This window comes from Aotus nancymaae, unplaced genomic scaffold (assembly GCF_030222135.1).
Source record: "Aotus nancymaae isolate 86718 unplaced genomic scaffold, 86718_ANA_hifiasm-v0.15.2.pri h1tg000040l, whole genome shotgun sequence".
NCBI lineage: Eukaryota > Metazoa > Chordata > Mammalia > Primates > Aotidae > Aotus > Aotus nancymaae.
In genome coordinates, this window is record NW_026988454.1 from 50,573,657 (window position 1) to 50,592,514 (window position 18,858).

Genomic DNA, 18,858 nt, shown 5'->3' on the forward strand with positions numbered 1-18,858 from the left:
GAGATATAGAGAAAAAAATAATAAATACCCACTTACCAACCTGATTAAGACACGAGTCACTTCCAATACTAAAGCAGCCTTGCCTAATCTTGTTCCCTTCTTCCCCAACAAGAAATAATGTTCTGGACTTGGTGTAGATCGTTTCTACTCAAACATTAAAAAATTTACCTAGTATGTAAATGTTCTTAATATTATACTGTTCTTTAAAACTGGTATCCTTACAGTGTGTATCCTTCTACTTTCAATGTGTTTTTTTCACTCAACTTTAGGTTTTTGAGATGACCTTAATTTGATTTTTTTTTTTTTTCTGAGACAGAGTCTTGCTCTGTCTCCCAGGCTGGAGTATAATGGCGCAGTCTTGGTTCACTGCAACCTCTGCCTCCAGGGTTCAAGCGATTCTCCTGCCTCAGCCTCCTGTGTATCTGGGATTACAGGCACTTGCCACCATGCCCAGATAATTTTTGTATTTTTTAGTAGAGATAGAGTTTTGCCATGTTGGCCAGGCTGGTCTCGAACTCCTGACCTCAGGTGATCCACCCGCCTTGGCCTCCCAAAAAGCTGGAATTACACGGATGAGCCACCACACCCGGCCCTAATTTGATTATTATAACCATTGTTCATTTGCTCATACCCAAAGCAGTATAGTACTCCACTGTATAAATGTATAAAAACTTATTTCCCATTATATCATAATAAACATTTAGATTATTTTTGAGTATTCTACAATTATAAATCATGTTGCAGTGAACATCCTCATACACATCTCCTTATGCACAATGTGAAGGTTTCTTTAGGAATGCAGTCATAAAGTGTGTAAATCTTCAACTTCACTAGATATTGTCCCTTCTACTCTATAAGAGAGTTCCTTTGGTCTATATTCCTATCAACAATGTGTCTTTAGACATTTTAACTGTTGCCAACATAATATTTGTGAGACAATTACACATTAAGGTTTTAATTTTCATTTCCCTCACTAATATTTAGATTGAGCAGTTTTTATTGGCAAAGAATGGTGTTCAACATATGTGACAGACACTGGTCAACCACAATGCCAACTAGCACTATTATTCATTCTTTGTTTACCCTGAATTAATTGCTTGTTCATATAATTTGCTATACTTCTGTTGGGCTGTTTTTTCATTATTGACTTGAATTCTATACATAATCTATATCAGTGCTGTCCAATAGAACTTTCTGTTATGATGGAAATGTTCTGTATCTTTCCTGTCCAATACAGTAGCCACTAGTCACATATAACTCTTAAGCACTTGGTAGCTAATGTGACTGAGAACCTAAATTTTTTATTTTACTTGTCACATGTGGCTAGTGGCTACCATATTTTACAACATAGTTATAGATATTAATTCTCTGTCATACAGTACTTCTCAACTTATAATGGGGTCACATCCCAATAAAACCATTACAATTGGAAAATATTGTAAGTCAAAAATTCATTTAATATACCTAACTCACCAAACATTATAGCTTAGCCTAGCCTACCTTAAAAGTGCTTGGGACATTTACATTAGCTTACAGTAGGGCAAAATCACCTAACACAAAGCTTATTTTATAATGAAGTATTAAATAACTCAGGTAATTTATTAAATACTGTATTGAAAGTGAGAAGCAGAATGGTTGTATGGGTACTCAGAGAACAATCTATACTGAATGCATATCCCTTTCACACCATCTTAAAGTCAAAAAATTGTAAGTCAAACTATTTTAAGCCAGGGACCCTTTGCATATAATTTATAAATATCCAGTTATGTTTTACATATTTTACATATATTTGCTTTTGTGTCCTTTTTTCATAATTAACACTTCTCTATATCATTAACAGAGCCTTTTAATAAATAATATTTAGCCACACAAAAGTACAATAAATTATGTAACCATTTCTTTGATATTAGTCACTTAGGTTACATACAGCTTCTTACTATAGTCAATAAAAATTTTATGCATAATTTTCTGTCTGTGTTTTCTATGTTTATTAGCTATGAAATATTTCATAGTATTTCATAGTGAAATATTCATACTATGAAATACATGTTCGTACTATGAAATATTTCATAGTGAAATAAAAATAGATTCAAGGCCAGGCGCAGTGGCTCACGCCTGTAATCCCAGCACTTTGGAAGGCCGAGGTGGGCAAATCACCTGAGGTCAGTAGTTCAAGACCAACCTGGCCAACATGGCAAAACCCCGTCTCTACTAAAAATACAAATATTAGCCAGGTGTGGTAGCACATGCCTATAATCCCATCTACTCAGGAGGCTGAGGCATGAGAATCATTTGAACCCCTGAGGTGCAGGTTGCAACGAGCCAAGATCACGCCACTGCACTCCAACCTGGGCAACAGAAGAAGACTCCATCTCAAAAAAAAAGAAAAAGAGGGAAAAAAAAGATTCATACAAAATATATATGAAAGTAGAATTAGTAGGAAAAAGGTATAAATACTTTAAAGACTCTTGATGCAGATCTTCCAACCATTTTCCAAAAATTCATTCTGCCTTCAGTAAGATATGAGTTTATCTCATCCTACCTTCACCAACTTCAAAATAATTTTTAAATATTTGACAGTTTCATATCATAAAATGTTATCTTAATTTTTGTTTATTTGGTAGTCCTTTTTTCATGCATTTATTACCTTTTTCTTTCTCATGTGAATCATCTATTCACATCTTCTACTATTTATTGTGGTCTTCACATTTTTTATATAAATTACAGAACTTTTATGTACTATGGAAATAATTTTATTGTCATATTTGCCGAAGATATTTCCCCCAGTTCTTTGTTTGACTTCAAATTTTATGTATGATTTTTTGATATGAAGAAATTTCCAAGGTCTGTGTTTTCCTTTTTTCTATGAAATTTCTTAAACTGCTTTTATGCTTAGAAAGTGAATAACGCCTTCAAGAAGTGGGATAGATAAATATATTTCCTCCTAGGTATTATTTTTATATTTAATTGTTTATATGAAATTCACATAAGTTGTGAGATATGGAATTTTTTTTCAAAATAGTCAATTTTTCTAACATTATACCCTGAAGATTTTTATTTATATAGTACTCCACCTTCCTCCAAAAAGGACACGGAATAACATTCTCTTCCTTCATTTGTTGTAAGATCTCTTTGGTCATACACTAAATCCTTTTATATACTAGGGTCTTTTGTCAGTTAACCTAATCTCTGCTGCAGATTTGTTCTATCTAAAGTCGAGTCAGTATCACAATGTAATAATATTTTGATATCTGGCAGACAAATCCCCTTTTCACCCTTCTTGTTTACATTTCTTTTAACTATTTCTTCCTGTATATTCTTCTAGATTAAGCTCATAACCATATTCATCTTTAAAAATTAATTACCCACTCAAATTTTCATTAGAATATAAACTATCTAAATTAATTCAGGAAGAATTGGAATATTTATAATATGTAGCATTCCTATCTAGGCACGTGGTATGTCATTTCATTTGTAATATTGTTTTATATCTGTATTTTTTTTCCAAATAGGCAGTATGCTTCTCTTATTATAACTGTTCCTGAATATTTTGCATCTCTTTTGGTTCATGTCATTTAAATTTTACAATATTCTACCTTTCTTGTCTTCCACAAAGACTGTTTTTATCTATCTCAATAAATCTGTGAGAAAATTAAGTCCTACAGAAAATGATTTGAACAAACATTTTGGAAATATTCTCAAGGACAGTGATTTATCAATACCATTCTAAATACTCATGCATAAAAGAATTTATTCCTTATATTCAGTGGGTGTCAGGGCATTAGGGTTACATTCTCTCTGGGAAATCTGGTTGAGAAGAGCTAGGAGTTTCTTTTAAGTTCCTCAGACTCCTACTTTCTTTCCATAATTTTTGCCACAGCATATGACCTATACTCCCATTCCTGAGAGAAATGCAAAACTACCAAACAGAAGCCACCTCAACTTCCTGTCACAGAAATCTACAAGCCTACTGGCATCTGAACTTACCCTTTTCTCTTTCTAGTTTTAGTGGAAGAACTGCTCCTTTTCTCTAGGGCCAATTCCTCTACTCTGACCTCCTCAGTGACCTTGTGCTCTCAACTTTCCCCTCTTTAATATTTTCAGTCTTCACTCTTTACTGAATCTGTTTTATTAACATTAGACATTAATCATCCTTCAAAATTAATTCCAAAAATTAGTTGGGTGTGGTGGCGTGTGCCTGTAGTCCCAGCTGCTTGGGAAGCTGAGGTGGGAGGATCACTTGAGCCTGGGAGGTTGAGGCTGCAGTGAGTCAAGACTATGCCACTGCACTCCTGCCTGGGTGACGGAGTGAGACCCTGTCTCAAAAACAAAAACAAAACCCTAATTCCCAAGTCCTTTTCCAACTATCACCCTGAACTTGACTAAATGTTCTACATTCATTGCCACTTTCCACTCATTTCACACATCAAACCCCAGCTCACCACTGAAAAGGCTCTCCCTGAAGTCATTAGTTAATCCCACTTAACTAATTCCATGGATCCTTTCCAGAACTTATCTTGATGACATTTCAGCACCATTTGAGCATTCCCTTCAGTAGGGAGCATTTCTTTCTCCTGACTCCCATGACACTGTATTCTCCTCCTTCTCTTCTTACCTCTCTAGATTCTCCTCTGTTATTTCACTGACTCTCTTCCTCTCTCTCACTTTTCACGGCTCTTTTTTGGTAACCTCTTGTCTTCTCATTCATTTTCTCCCTAGACATTTCTATCCATTACCATGGCTTCAATCACCATCAAACTAAATCTTGAAGTCTTCTTTTCCAATCACATACATCTAATTGCCCACTTCAAATTTATGTTAAGTGTTTCAGAAACACATCAAATACAAGTCCCAAATTGAACCTATTATCTTTTTACTCTTTCTACATGCTTCTCCTTCAGTATTTTCCAACTAAAATCAGTTACTTCTCTCCATCCCGAGGGCTATTATTCTAGTCCAATAAGACTATCCAGATAGCCTCCAGTGGAGCTACCAGCTTCTGCCTTACACTCTTCTAAAATATTCTCCATATCATGGTCAGAACGAGTTTTATAAAACACAAGTCTGATGGCATAATTCCTCTTTAGTGGCTTCCTGTTACAGAATTTCTAACCTGATGAGACTACACACAATCAAGCCTCTACCTATTATATTACTCTCTACCTCATTCTACACTAGAGCTATGCAGAATTTTTTTCTTATTTTTTCTAGAACATGATGCACCTCTTGCTTGCCTTCACATATGCCAGTGGCTGACATTTGGCAATGCCAGAGACATTTTTGGTTGTGAGAGGGAGTGGGGGTCTCCTACTAGAATCTAATGGGTAGAGGCCAGAGATGTTGTGATGCTACTAAGCATCCTACAGTGTACTTGTGATAGCTTCCATAAATATTATTATCTGAACCAAAATTTTCATAGTATGGAGGCTGAGAAACCCTGACCTATGCCATTCCATCTGTCTTGACCACTCTTCTTCCCTCTTCCCCTACTCCACCCGTCCTCCGAACTGCGACCATATTCTGTTATTTCCTTAATACCACTTCCCATGAAGAATGTCCTTAACCCGCTAAACCTAATTACCCCCATGACACCCTTTAGAATTTCTTATAATTACTTATTCAAGGTATGCTTTCCTGCTATACCGTAAAGCTCTGGAAGGGCAGGACCAAATCTATTCATTCACCATTTTGTCCCCTATTACCTGTAATACCATACATATGTTAGTTAATATCTTGACCATGAGTTTAAAAAAAATAGAATCTTACTCTGACTTCTTAAAAAAGCAAATACATCTCTCAGCCTCATTTTCCTTAGCTATAAATATGCGGACACCATACCTCACAGTTATGAATGTTCAGATGAACTGACATATATGAAGATTTGCACTGAAAGTCTTGTTGAGCACACCAACAATGGTTGGTCACCCTAAATACAATTTTTTTTTTGAGACAGGGTTTCACTCTGTTGCCTAGGTGGCAAAATCATGGCTCACTGCAACCTTCCCACCTCTTGGGCTCAAGTGATTCGCTGCCTCAGCTTCCTGCCTAGCTGGGTTTACAGGTGTGCATAACCATGCCCAACTAATTTTTTGTATTTTTAGTAGAGATAGGGTTTTTCTACATTGGCCAGGCTGGTCTCGAAGTTCTGGCCTCAAGTGATCCACTCACCTCAGCCTCCCAAAGAAAATAATTTTTTAAATTTCAATTTTGTTATGAAAATATTTTATTATCATTTTAAAAGTATTTAGAGTAGTTTTGAGCCTTTATAAAACTCTTAGTTGTGTTAATTCCTATAATCATTGAAGTAATGATACACTATTATTGCCTTCAGGTATCCACAGAAAATGGTTAGGCTTAACCAGAATATTTTATTTTATTTTAATTTTACTAACAAAATCTACGACAGTATTTGTAGTGTCCTCTTCTAAGGAAGAAAAAGTAGACTTGAGAAATATTTTTCTTTTATTCCACGAAACAAGGCTTGCCATTTATTGGCTGAGGGCTTGCTAATACCAGCCTCATCAAACTAGTAGAAAGAACACCTGAGAGAAATTACTTAAATTCCCTATTGACATAAACTTTGCTCAACCAAAGTATATTTCTAAGTCACCATTTTTGCAGTTTCACAATTGTTTACCTAATAAAGAGCTATCGTTTCATTGATAAAAAGAGCAATCTGGAGGATTTTTATTATGTAATTAGCTATTAACTGTATTAAAAGCACTGGTAGAAAGAAATTGGCCATTTAGAGGGTTGGGGGCCTTATATTATTTTTTAAGATAATATGCTTGGATCATTTCACCAAACTAATGGAGTTACACTTTACCTCAGGTCCAGATTTACTACACAACACATTGTCATGTGCCCTTAGCTCAGCAGCACCTCTTCTTAATGATTAGTTAACTTGAGGATAATGAGGGCCTTATCATGTGTCTAATTAGCCATGTAGTCCCTAATGGTAGTCTAACTCATTTAGATAAAATCTGTTCTTGAAGGAGAGGGTGGAGAGAAAGCTTAGGGAGAAAGATTATATATGTGTACGGGTCTGTGTGTGTGTGTGTGTGTGTGTACACACAGTAGTAAAACAAACCATAGTGTAGCATAGCATTTGGGCTCCTTGAAAACTAGTAAATGTTTTGTCTAAATGAATACAGTCCAAAGACCAATTCTTTCCATATCCTCAGCTTAAGCTTTTTGTTTAAGTGAAAGTTTTTTGATCAATGATAGTCTTTTTGTTTTTTACAATCTTGTATCTGATATTAGGTAAAGATAACTAAAAATGTATCTCTCCTAAGTTAACGGAAAGTTGTTTGATAGATCCATGCAAAGATTCATTTGTTGTCCCAAATCTAATTGAGCTGTATCTGTAGTCCTCAGTTAGTCAAGGGATTCCTAATAAATAACATTTATTTCTACATTTTCCAAAGGGAATAATTAACATGTATTGCTCAGCTTGTAAGACATATTACAGCAGATGTAAAATAGAGATGAAAAGAATTCTTACCTCATTCTTTAGCTTGCTTCCAGAAAACCTTAAAAAAATTAGTACATTTTCCATTAGTTCAAACAAAATTATAGTTATAGCATTCAATGATATGTAGACAACCTAAAGAAGCAGTAATTTCATATCATGATTAGGGAAATGATCTGGAGAAATTTACTTTTTTAAAAGAACTCAATCATCTTTCTCAACTTACTAAAATAATTTTTTTTTCTTTAGGAAAAAAGTAAAATGAAGAGTATTTAAAGAAGTCAGGTGAGATTTGAGACAAGCAAAGGACACTCACTATTAAACATTTGTGTGTGTTCTAGTCTATATTTACATTTTATAGTGGGGTAGTGGCTAGTAAGCAGCCTTCTATTCCTTGTAATATCTAAATTTATCTTAGTATGACTCAGTGACTAAAATTCTTTTTACACAAGATACTTTACTTTTTAAAATAATTTCTTCTTTTAAGAGCTAAGAGCAGTTCTTGATAAATCATACCATAAGGCAATCTCAGATGCAGATTTAATTATTCAGAGTTTCAGTTCAAAAAATGAATGATGTGTTATCACTGGTTTCATTAGGTATAACCTCACTTACTAATATTCCTCTGATAGTTAACAGTGGCTTAGAGCAATGTGCTGTTTATTTTCATTCATGTTTACCTTTCATAGAAACCCAAACAGGTAAGTAGTTTCACCTTAGTAAGGTAAAATGATGGTCAAAGTATATGTGATTAGAGATTATTATAATAAATTTTTATCTTGGTAAGATACTAGTCAAGCATATAGATTTTTAAAACAGGTTGTCTCAGAAAGAATTACATTTACATTTAATTCCTTTATTTTATTGAATCCAACCAGAAAAAAGACTTTGCTTTATGAGTAAACGCTAATTTAAAAGCAATTCTGCTCCTTGATCTCTCTTCTTCATCTCTCTGGAACACCTGGTTCACCATTAATTTCTCATTAATTATGACAAGTTTTATAATTTGCCCAGTAATCTAGATGATATAATTATCCATACAAAGTGGACATTAAGATCTGGTAGTTAAATGGAAACATTTTGATAAGCAAAATTAAGAAGTCATTTTATTCAATATGTATCATGCATAAAGAAATGCAGAGAATTTGTTTTGAAAATGGTATAACTCTACCTTGTCAAGCCCTTTCCAGAATAAACGGAGTGGTAATACGCACTGCTCTCTTTGATGCCAATCCCATAGTAATGATACCTAGAGCAAAGACAGGAACCAGCTCTGTGTTAATGAAGGAGATTTTTGAAGGGGAAAAAGAGACTAAGGTATAACTGAAGTAACTGTGAATAAGAACTGCAAACCCTGATGACATTTCTTTTCTAACATTTTTCAGGTAGGTAGCCTCTTAAGGTGCTACATCCCTCTTTGATGGCCACTACTCCTACTTTTTGTTGTTATATCTGGCTCCAGGCTTGAAAAAAGATAGAATTACCTACTGATAATTCTCTTATATCCCCTAAAACACAAGGTTCCAAATCCCAAGAATGTATAAATATAGGCATTGGCTCTAAGTATATATATAGTATGTATTTACAAATTGAGTGATTCAACATGAATTTAGTCAATTGGACAAGAAAATCAATGGTTTTCTTTACCATATATCTATTGGATGGAAAAAAAGTATGACATTATGTGTGAGGAAGACCAATCTCATGCATGGGAATATATATGAGGCATGTGACCCTTTACACATTATTTTACTCATGAGAAATCAAAAGTCCAATTCACTATAATTTTTACTTCAAACTTTCGTGCAACAATAGGGAGAAGGCTATGTTGCAAATTGATGAAAATGACATGCAGAAAATAACAGTCCAATAGATAATTTGTTATAAATATGTCAATGGATCTTGAGCCACAATATAAGTATAGCAACTCATTGATTCTCAAATTATAGCTCATTCTCCTAAGCCATAAACTCTTGACATATTACACACCCATATACAAATACTACAAATATTATACACATGCTAGTGGAATAGTGGGCATTTAGTGAGGATAGCGAGTCCTCTAGTGTCTGCTTTTTGTGGTCGGTCCCATTCTCTGCCATCCGTCCCCCATGAAGCACCACTACCTACTGTTTACCAGCTCCTTCAATTTGCATTCATCTAAGATCAGGAAAGGAATGAAAAAAAGAGAATGAGGAGATTTCCAGCGGACTCCAGCCTAACTATATTTTAAAATGTCGTTTTAAGCATCCATCTGAGTTTAAAGTGGATCCTTTAAACTGAGGACCCACCATCTGAATTTAAACTTAGAACCTTTATTAAATGATAATAATGAATAGTAATATTAAAAAACAATAATGAACTTGCGGAAACTTTAAACAACAAAGGATCTAAGTTACAAGGCCCCATCTCTGGCCTCAGCAATAAAGAACTTCTTAGCCAAGAGGTTCCACTCCTAAACATTTTCAGGATCCAGGACAGGAGTACAAATGGAATCATACATACCATATGAACAACGATTTGAAATAGCTATTTGAAAACTATAAATTGAGCTAACAAAAATATTCCTGTCCTCTTACATTGACAATTTACCTCCATAATTATCTGGTAGGTAAATATGAATTTAGAGTTCTTAGACTCCTGGGGTTCCATATGGGAACACGGTGGTGGGGGGAAGACCTAACTGCACCCCATTTCTCAGCACTGGCTCCTTTGTTCACTGTGAGGGAACTGCACTGCACATCCAAGATCCAGCCACATCTTCATCACCCACAAACAGTTACCCCCTGGCCACACCTCAGTCTAGGATTATGAACACTAGTAGAGCAGTGTGGTCTTCTGAGGATGGACTTGGGACATGCTCAATACAGGCCCAGGAAGTGGGTCTGGGGCTGTTGGACAGGGAATTCCAGGGCCTCAGAGACCCAGAAGTGGGATGTGTTTTTTGGATGGACACATTCACTCAGGCCATGGACTCCTGCCTCATGGGAGGATAGCAGCTGGAGGACAGCCAGAATGAGCCCTCCGAAGTGGGAGCCCAGAGATGGCTTCTCTCTTCTCAAGTGCTAAAGGAAGGACTGTGGCAGTAAACTTAACTCTATTGATTCAAAGCCATTTGAGAGGAAGGAAAAAGGATTTTTAAACATCAAAACAACAACAGCAGCAACAAATACTATAACGAATGTTCTCAGAGCTGTTATATTTGGGAAACAATAATATCCGGTGATCAAGGTAAATTAAGATATTTTATAATTCTGGCAGACTGGGAAGATGTTTTCAAGTCCTCAATTTTGATAGACGTATAATTATAGTCTGTTAACCTGAACAAAGGAGCCTCATAACTGTTTGTTTTTGCAGTACAGAAAAAGAAATCCTATGACAGATGAAGAAAAAGAACCTCTAAGGTATAATGGAACAAAGGGAGAAATGAAGGAAATTGGAAACTTCAAGATATTGAACTCAGTTGTGTCTCTAATTAGAAATGAAAAGAAAGAAGCTTATTTAAGTCATAAAGACTTTACTAAAGGAGCTATATTAATAGATATAGATAAGGGGAATATTTAAAACCTTGAAAAAATTATCAGATTTAGATGATAGCCATGTACAGTAGTAGGATTAGTTAATAAGCGAGTCTGAAATAAGTACTAATATTTCTTTTGCTAGATTTTAGAACTAAGATACCAAAGGAAATGTTTATATATTAGAAGAAATAAATCAAGTAATGATTCAAAACAAAGAGATCCATTGGAATGGAAAGACGTTGTAATTTCATGTTCTTTTTGCAAAGTTTGCTGTTTTGTTCCATAAGCTTTATAGTTTAAATAACTACATTTTAGCCACTTGCTAAAGCAATACATGCTAAACATTGCCTTAAAAATTGATAAGCTGCTTTTATTATAACTTCAATTTTCTTGTTTCTCATCTCTAATCCTTTTTTTCAATATGGTAAAATGATTTGCCAGGCAGATTGAGAACAAACTACACTGTCTTCACAGGTGGTAGACAAAAATCACAAGACAAGTCAAAGGGATGACCATGAGTTCAGTAAATATTTGTGTAGATACTGTGTTCTGACCACTGTGCTAGTTGTCAGTACAATGATGAACAAAACAGACATTGAAAATCTGATCAGGAATATTCATGTTTTCAATTCCTCCCTAGTCTATGGCTCCTGATGCCTGCTGTCATGAAAAAGTGACTGCACTGACTAGCACTGAGGCACATTTTACTTGCAGTTTTTAAAACCACCTGATACTCACATTTTTTTTTAAATTGTAACATTTTAAGACCAAATAAATTCTAACTACTATGGATGTGTACTTATGACTTTTAAGGATAGAATGTTTTTATTATGCAATTTATTTTTTTCTTATTGTTATAAATGACTATATTATAGTTTGGCCCCCTTATTCCCATCCCAGTCATTAGGACAGGCTATCTTTACAAACAGAAGTATTTAATGCCTCTACCTACATCCAAAACATTTATATACCAAAAGTCATAATTTTATATATACCAAAAAAGGTGCTTTTTGATTAATGTATGTATTTTGTGTATAATTCAAATGTAAACAATACCATAAACCCACACATAGACACCTGAAGAAAATGACTTGGTCAGCTACGTTCAGTTCTACAAGAGAAAAACAGCATGTCCTTTTCTTATTAGCAATGCCTTAGATTTTAGATACGTTCATGTAGCTGACCATAGTCTACCAACACAGTCTTATATATGTGCCAGAAGATAGGGAACCAGTGAAAGAGTGCACTCCTTTTTTTTTTTTCCTACATGTATTCAGTGCTTACTGTGTGCTAGGTGCTGAGGATTCAAAGAGAGGCAGAGAGAGTCTCTGGAGTTGAGAGTCTTGTGTGGGAACAAATAATGCAAAGAGAGAACTGCAGTACCAAATTAATATTTGCTACAATTGAAGCAGGTGATAGTGAGTCGTGATAGAAATAGTTACCATTTATTGAGCATCTATTACGTGCCAACAATTGTATGTGCACATGCTCTCAACTTTTCACAGCAGCCTGCAAGTGGAGCATTATCCCCATTCCAAAACAGACGTTGAAAAATTATGTGATTTGTTTAAAAATGTTACGGGTTTGAAGGCAAAATTTAAACCCATGATTCCACAGACCATATTGCCTCCACATCCAATATACAAAAGATATCTCTCTTTTGTATCTCAATTTTATTTACAATTAGAAAGTCTTAGTGAAATATAGTTCAAATATGTCTGCATTCATGCACACACACTTTATTCTAGTTTGACGGGAGTAATGTAAGCATGATAACTAACATGAATTATTAAGACCTACACCACTGATCTGGATGCTTCATATTTGACATTCCACATATAAACTCCTACAATGTAGGCTTCCTATAATAGGAAATTAATAAACATTTGTTAGATAAATGAATGAATAACATGAAAAAAATTAAAAATAACAATTTGTCACAAAACCATAAAAAAGAATTTGCCAATTAAGAGAATGCATATAGTATCATATACTTAAACATATCACCACAATTTAAATTTGGTAGAAATTAAAGAATCTCTTTTCTAACATAATGTAAGGAAGTCTACTAACTCCTTTAACCCTATCACATCTATAAACTTAACTATTATTATCAGGATGACTTGCTCTTAATAAATAGCTTGCCATATCCATGGTGGTACCTTTGGTTTGTTGAACTCTCCATTGGGAATGCCCTTCTTCCATCAGGTCCTTGTTTCTTAATCATACTTTAAGGCATATTCTTAACACATGAAGCTTTGCCTGACATCTCAGGCAAAACTCCTGAACTCCCCTGAACTCCTCTCTTGGTCATTTACTGTATATAGCTTTGTCCTGTATCATTGGCATTTTTATATATGGCTTACCTCCCATACTAAACTCTAAGAAAAAGAGGACAAGAATTTTATCTTTCTCTTCACTGTATTCCTCATTAAAAATTACTGTGAAGAAAAATCCTCATACATTTATTGGTTAAATTAATATATTCTTCTAGGAATTTAGAAACCAATAAAACAAATTTCCTTGAAGCTGTTAGCTTTCAATAATCACCTCCTGACACTGCATTTCCAGGTCATCAGTAAAACACTGGCATTGAACAAAAGTTGCATACCTAAACAATATATAAAGGACATGAAATTGGTATACTTTGGTGTAAAGACTGTTGCTAGCAATACAAACCTCAGTATTTTGCAATGACCACTTTAATGCTTTAGTACATTTTGTACCCAGTTTCTTCTGGAGCTGACAAAATAACCTTTCCCCTTTAATCTTCCTTTTAGTCTAACTAGGTACATGTTGTCATCTGAGTGATTTAGTGTCTCTGAGAACAGAGAAGAGATAATAAATGAGCAGCTTTCTGTCTTCCTAGCCACTAAAGATAAACCTCATAAAACTGGGGAGAGAGAGTTCATGCAAAGTGTACATAAATTTTTCATCTCACTTGCAATATTTTATAGCATTATTTTGTGGTTAATAGACGACCCTAAAATAAATATTGCTAGGGAGTATTTACCATGCATACTGTGATATAACAAGAAGATATGCTGATACATATTAAATAAAAAGTGAGGTTTGTCTCTCTGTGGAAGAAATAGTTGTTTCAATATATGTACCACTACCTGATGCTTATCCTCTACGTTACTCTGAATAAAGATTCTCAAACATTTCACAGTGCTTTCTCCATATATGATTTTTATCCATTTCTATTAAAGAAGATATATGATAAATGCTCAAAAATCCTGAGGATGACTAGCTAATTTCTCTAAGAAAATGTGTCATGAAAGCAGCTTCTATGATTATCTAAGAAAATTGTGTTCATTTATTAGCAACTTTCCTCAATCTTATGTCAAATGACAGATCTAAAATTTATGAAAAAAGAAGAATGCTTGTGGTCACATTTTAATGTGAATATGTTATAAAATATAACAGACTTTTAATAGGACAAATGAAATTATTGCTGTTCTTTTGTACTACTAAAATAATTACTTTGTGTCTAATACTTTTCTTCATTTGCTGAGCAATTTGTAACTGCATCTGTATTTCTTTTTTCCCATTTCAGTCTTTATATAGAATTCCTGAAACATATGTTCCCACTGAGCTAGTAGCCCTGATGTTAGTTTACACTGCACAAATGATAACTGATAAGGAAATGATGGGATTAAGCTGTTCAGGGACTTGCAATAACTTGCTATGATAAGAGCAGCTGCCATATCAGTTTTATTAACCCACTAAATCACTACTAATAAATAAGATAATAGCTTTTGTCCATCATGTCTGAAAACCAAGATTTGGCTGATCAAAGTCTACAAAAAATTAAAATGTAACTTAAAATCAAACAGTCTACCATGTGCGTAAAATCTATCTTTGGGCTCAATTACATTCTCCCTTACTTAGTCAAGCCATTCTGAGCAAGGTAGGATACAAGGTTTTTGCTTATCATTGTATCCAAGGACCTAGTTAGCAACAAGACCCTCAGCAAAATGCTTATTAAATAATTAAGATGAATAGCGAAAGTTCTTTGCCAGCAGGCACCCTATTTTACAATTTTTTGCATCTCAAAAACTCTTTAGCATCACGCTTTGTGCATCAATGTCAGTAGGAATGGACTGATTATTCTCAATGCATTTATAACCATAAAATATGCAAGAATTATCCTTCATTATTGTACTTATAGAACTTTGTTTCATTTTTTATTTATTCAAAACTTAAATTTAAAAATATTACAGAGAATAAAATCAGGTGTATACTTTCGCATTGGTAGTAAGACTAAAGGGAAGAAAAGAAGAAACATGAACGTGAAGTCGATTTCTATCTTAGTACTGGGAATGTACATTGTCTGCTGTTGGGGTTGCTGGTTTTCTTGGCTGGCAGGGAATGGTAAGTGTGAAGGAACTGGACAGAGAGCTGAGTTGCTAATGTGCCTGCAAATTGATTAGCTTTGTCCCCAAATCACACTTGTTAGGTGCTCTAGAGTGAGGCTTCCTGACCCCTCATGTTTATCTTTAGAGATTTTTTTTTTCCATAACCAACAGCAGCAGAGGTCTCCTATGTGGAACATTGAACTTGTCACCAGAAACAAATTACTCCATTTTTAATTTTTCCTTATTTTGACAGTGGCTGAAATCTGGGCCTACATAGTAATCTTGTCTGTTTAGATTTTTTTGTTTTAATATATCTGTTTTAAATATTTTATCTCTTCTGTTCGATTGAATAAATTTTGAGCTCATTTTACACAGTCAAAATTTTTCATCTTTCACTTTTCAGTGAGGGCAAGAAGTAGCACCATCACAAATGTAAGAGTTGTGAAGACATCACTGTAACGAATAGCATTTATTTCAAAACTTAGGAAAATAGAACTTGAAAATAGACACTACATTTATTCATCATTTTTAGACCCTACTAATCATCTCTTTGTCACGTTGATTAGTGTTTTCCAAACTTTGGGTTTTATATAGGAACCAGTAAAATTTGGAGAGTGAACCTCTTTGCTTCATGAACCTCAAAGACATCTAAGAACAATTTTTTAAAAGAGGGTGATATCTCATGCCCAGAGTACAAGAAAACCTTTTGAGTCAATCATAATCTAAAATAAATTCTGTCTGATAGTCCCTGGTGAGATGACTGGACATACTCTAGCTATCCTATAATAATTTGGTAAAAACTGAGAACTCATTTTTTAAGTAATCATCATCAGAACAGTTATACAATATTTATATATATTGATATACAATCCAAGTAAGTTAAAATAAATACCACATTTATATATATATATATATATATTTTTTTTTTTTTTTTTTTTTGAGACGGAGTTTCGCTCTTGTTACCCAGGCAGGCTGGAGTGCAATGGCGCGATCTCGGCTCACCGCAACCTCCGCCGCCTGGGTTCAGGCAATTCTCCTGCCTCAGCCTCCTGAGTAGCTGAGATTACAGGCACGCGCCACCATGCCCAGCTAATTTTTTGTATTAGTAGAGACGGGGTTTCACCATGTTGACCAGGATGGTCTCGATCTCTTGACCTCGTGATCCACCCGCCTCGGCCTCCCAAAGTGCTGGGATTACAGGCTTGAGCCACCGCGCCCGGCCTTATTTATATTTTTAAATAACCCAATGAATATTTAGTAATACTATGCTAAAAGTACTCTTTTAAACACCACAATAACAATAAAATACATTTTGCAAAATTACTAGTAATATTGGGAGTAGTTATGATTCCCTGATTTTCTAAGGTATACTTACTTTATATTTCTGTCTTTCATTCAATTGTTCATATTTCCATAGACATAAAAATATTTTTTATAAAATGTAAGTTTATGAAATAATAAACAGCCATTAGAAATGGTTGCAAAGATAATATGCTAACAGAGGAACATTTAGGACTAAAATTAAAAGGCAGAAAATAAAATTGTGTTTGTTTTATTTGCTACAAATTTACTGTTAGATAAAACACGAATATCTCTAAATAAAATGCCTTATGACTGAGGCTTCGTAAAGTGTAATTTGCTCTCTAAAGAAGAATCTAATATATTCATAAAATTTAAGAACTGTTAGATCTGAAAAAACAAAACTTAGTAAAACTTATGTGTCAAAAATCAAACATTCAATTAAACAATTGTTTGTTGATACAATTGATATTGGAAGAAAAGTAGTAGGCTTCCTTTCTTTTACTAGTGGATAAAGCACAAATTTTAGAGTCAGATAAACTTTTATTCAAATGCCAACATTGTTACTGTGTATTATCTGTTTGGCCTTGGGCAAGCCAATAACTTTGGAAATGCAATTTCCTCATTTGTAATACAGTAATTCCTATCTTCTATCATTATTGCAAGTATTAAAGATGAGTGCATGTATCTCTGTGTGTGTAGCACTCAATAAATAATAACTTTTAATTATATTGCTGATTTTTTTTACATATTGAGTCATTAATTTTTTATTATTAAGGATAGTGGGGTTGAAAGCATACTCACTCCTATGTTCATTCCTATACTTTATCTCATTTAACTCTCACAACAATCCTATAAGATATTGTATACCCACTTTACTGATGAAAAGCTAAATAAACCTACAATAAATCACCAGCTGGAAAGCTGATGTCACACAGTTATACATGGAAACATCAGATTCGTGTTTAAAGATGTCTAACTTTAAACCCTGTGTCCCTAACCGTTGCATACTGCCTTTTGATATTCTATCTTCCAAGATAAAAGCTAAGGATATTTCTTGGAAATAAAGGCAGAAAAAATACCTAGCTAAGAATAATTATATTGAAAAATTACTATTTAGAAGATATACAAACTACATTTTGCTATATTTTTCACTATATGTGGTTTATGGAAAATTATTTTTTCTTTATGATATAAAAATATATTTTTTTAAAAGTCATGTCATAAAAATCAAGTGGCACATCAGCACAGCAGAAAAAAATTCAAATTGTGAAGGCTTTGCTCTTGAACACATCCATGACTCTTAGATTCAATAAATTGCCAGAAGTCACCCCATGTTGTTACATCAACCTAAGTACTAGAGCCCCACTGTGACACAATGGACAAGGTTAATGATTCACCTCTAATCCTAAAGGCTCCTTCTAGGTTTAATTGACTTTCCCTGCAGCCTGTCAGCCCACCCTCTTGTAGATCCTGTCAAGAGGGTTTCTCTTCATTGCTTTGCCTTTTTTCCCTCTATCTATTTACTTTAAACACTATCTGATCTTTCCTCCACCTACACAATTCAGTAGTAATCAATTCAGCAGAATCCAGTTAAATTGATTGAACCTTGAAATAAAGTTGACTTGATTAGAAGGAAAGGACCAATTTTGCCTTTTTCGATCAATCTTTTCTCTTTTCCAGGCCACAATAATGTTAACATTAATTGCAATCAATTAAATAAGTATTAATTGATAATCTATATGTATCGGTCAACAGAAAAGATATAAAAGTGAATGAGACAAAGTTTCTGTCCTCAAAATACATATATCTGTTTAGAGGAATAGATAAGTTAATTTTACATTAAGATAGGTACCAACTAACTGCTATAAGGGTGCGGAGAAGGAGCCTATAATAAATCAATCAATAGATCAAGAAAAGAAGTAAAGGAAGAAGCTCAAGAGACATTCCTTCAAATGGGTAAAATTTTAACATCCATATAGGGGAAAAGGTATTCTCCTGGGAGAAGACAGCATAAACTTGAACAAAAGACTGACAGTTGGAGTCAATCAAAGGTTACTGGGATGAGTATTTGGTGAGCAAATAGGCTACATGCTAAAAAGTGAGAAATAGGTGGTATGCTAAAATGAACTGGGACTAAATCGTAATGGGCCTTGAATGTCAAGTTGAGGAAAGTTTGTCTTTAATAGTAGAAAGTACAAGCCAG

The 18,858-nt window shown here is 34.2% G+C and overlaps 1 protein-coding gene across 1 annotated transcript in view; it reads right to left on the reverse strand.

The window, feature by feature from the left end:
* RFX6 (regulatory factor X6) overlaps positions 1-18,858 on the reverse strand; it is a 54,922-nt gene that overhangs the window by 29,053 nt on the left and 7,011 nt on the right. The window contains exons 5-6 of the mRNA XM_064360401.1: positions 8,643-8,720; positions 7,505-7,532 (exon numbers count right to left, since the gene is read on the reverse strand). Coding sequence (XP_064216471.1) covers positions 7,505-7,532; positions 8,643-8,720 — 106 coding nt within the window. The remainder of the gene's footprint in view (positions 1-7,504; positions 7,533-8,642; positions 8,721-18,858) is intronic.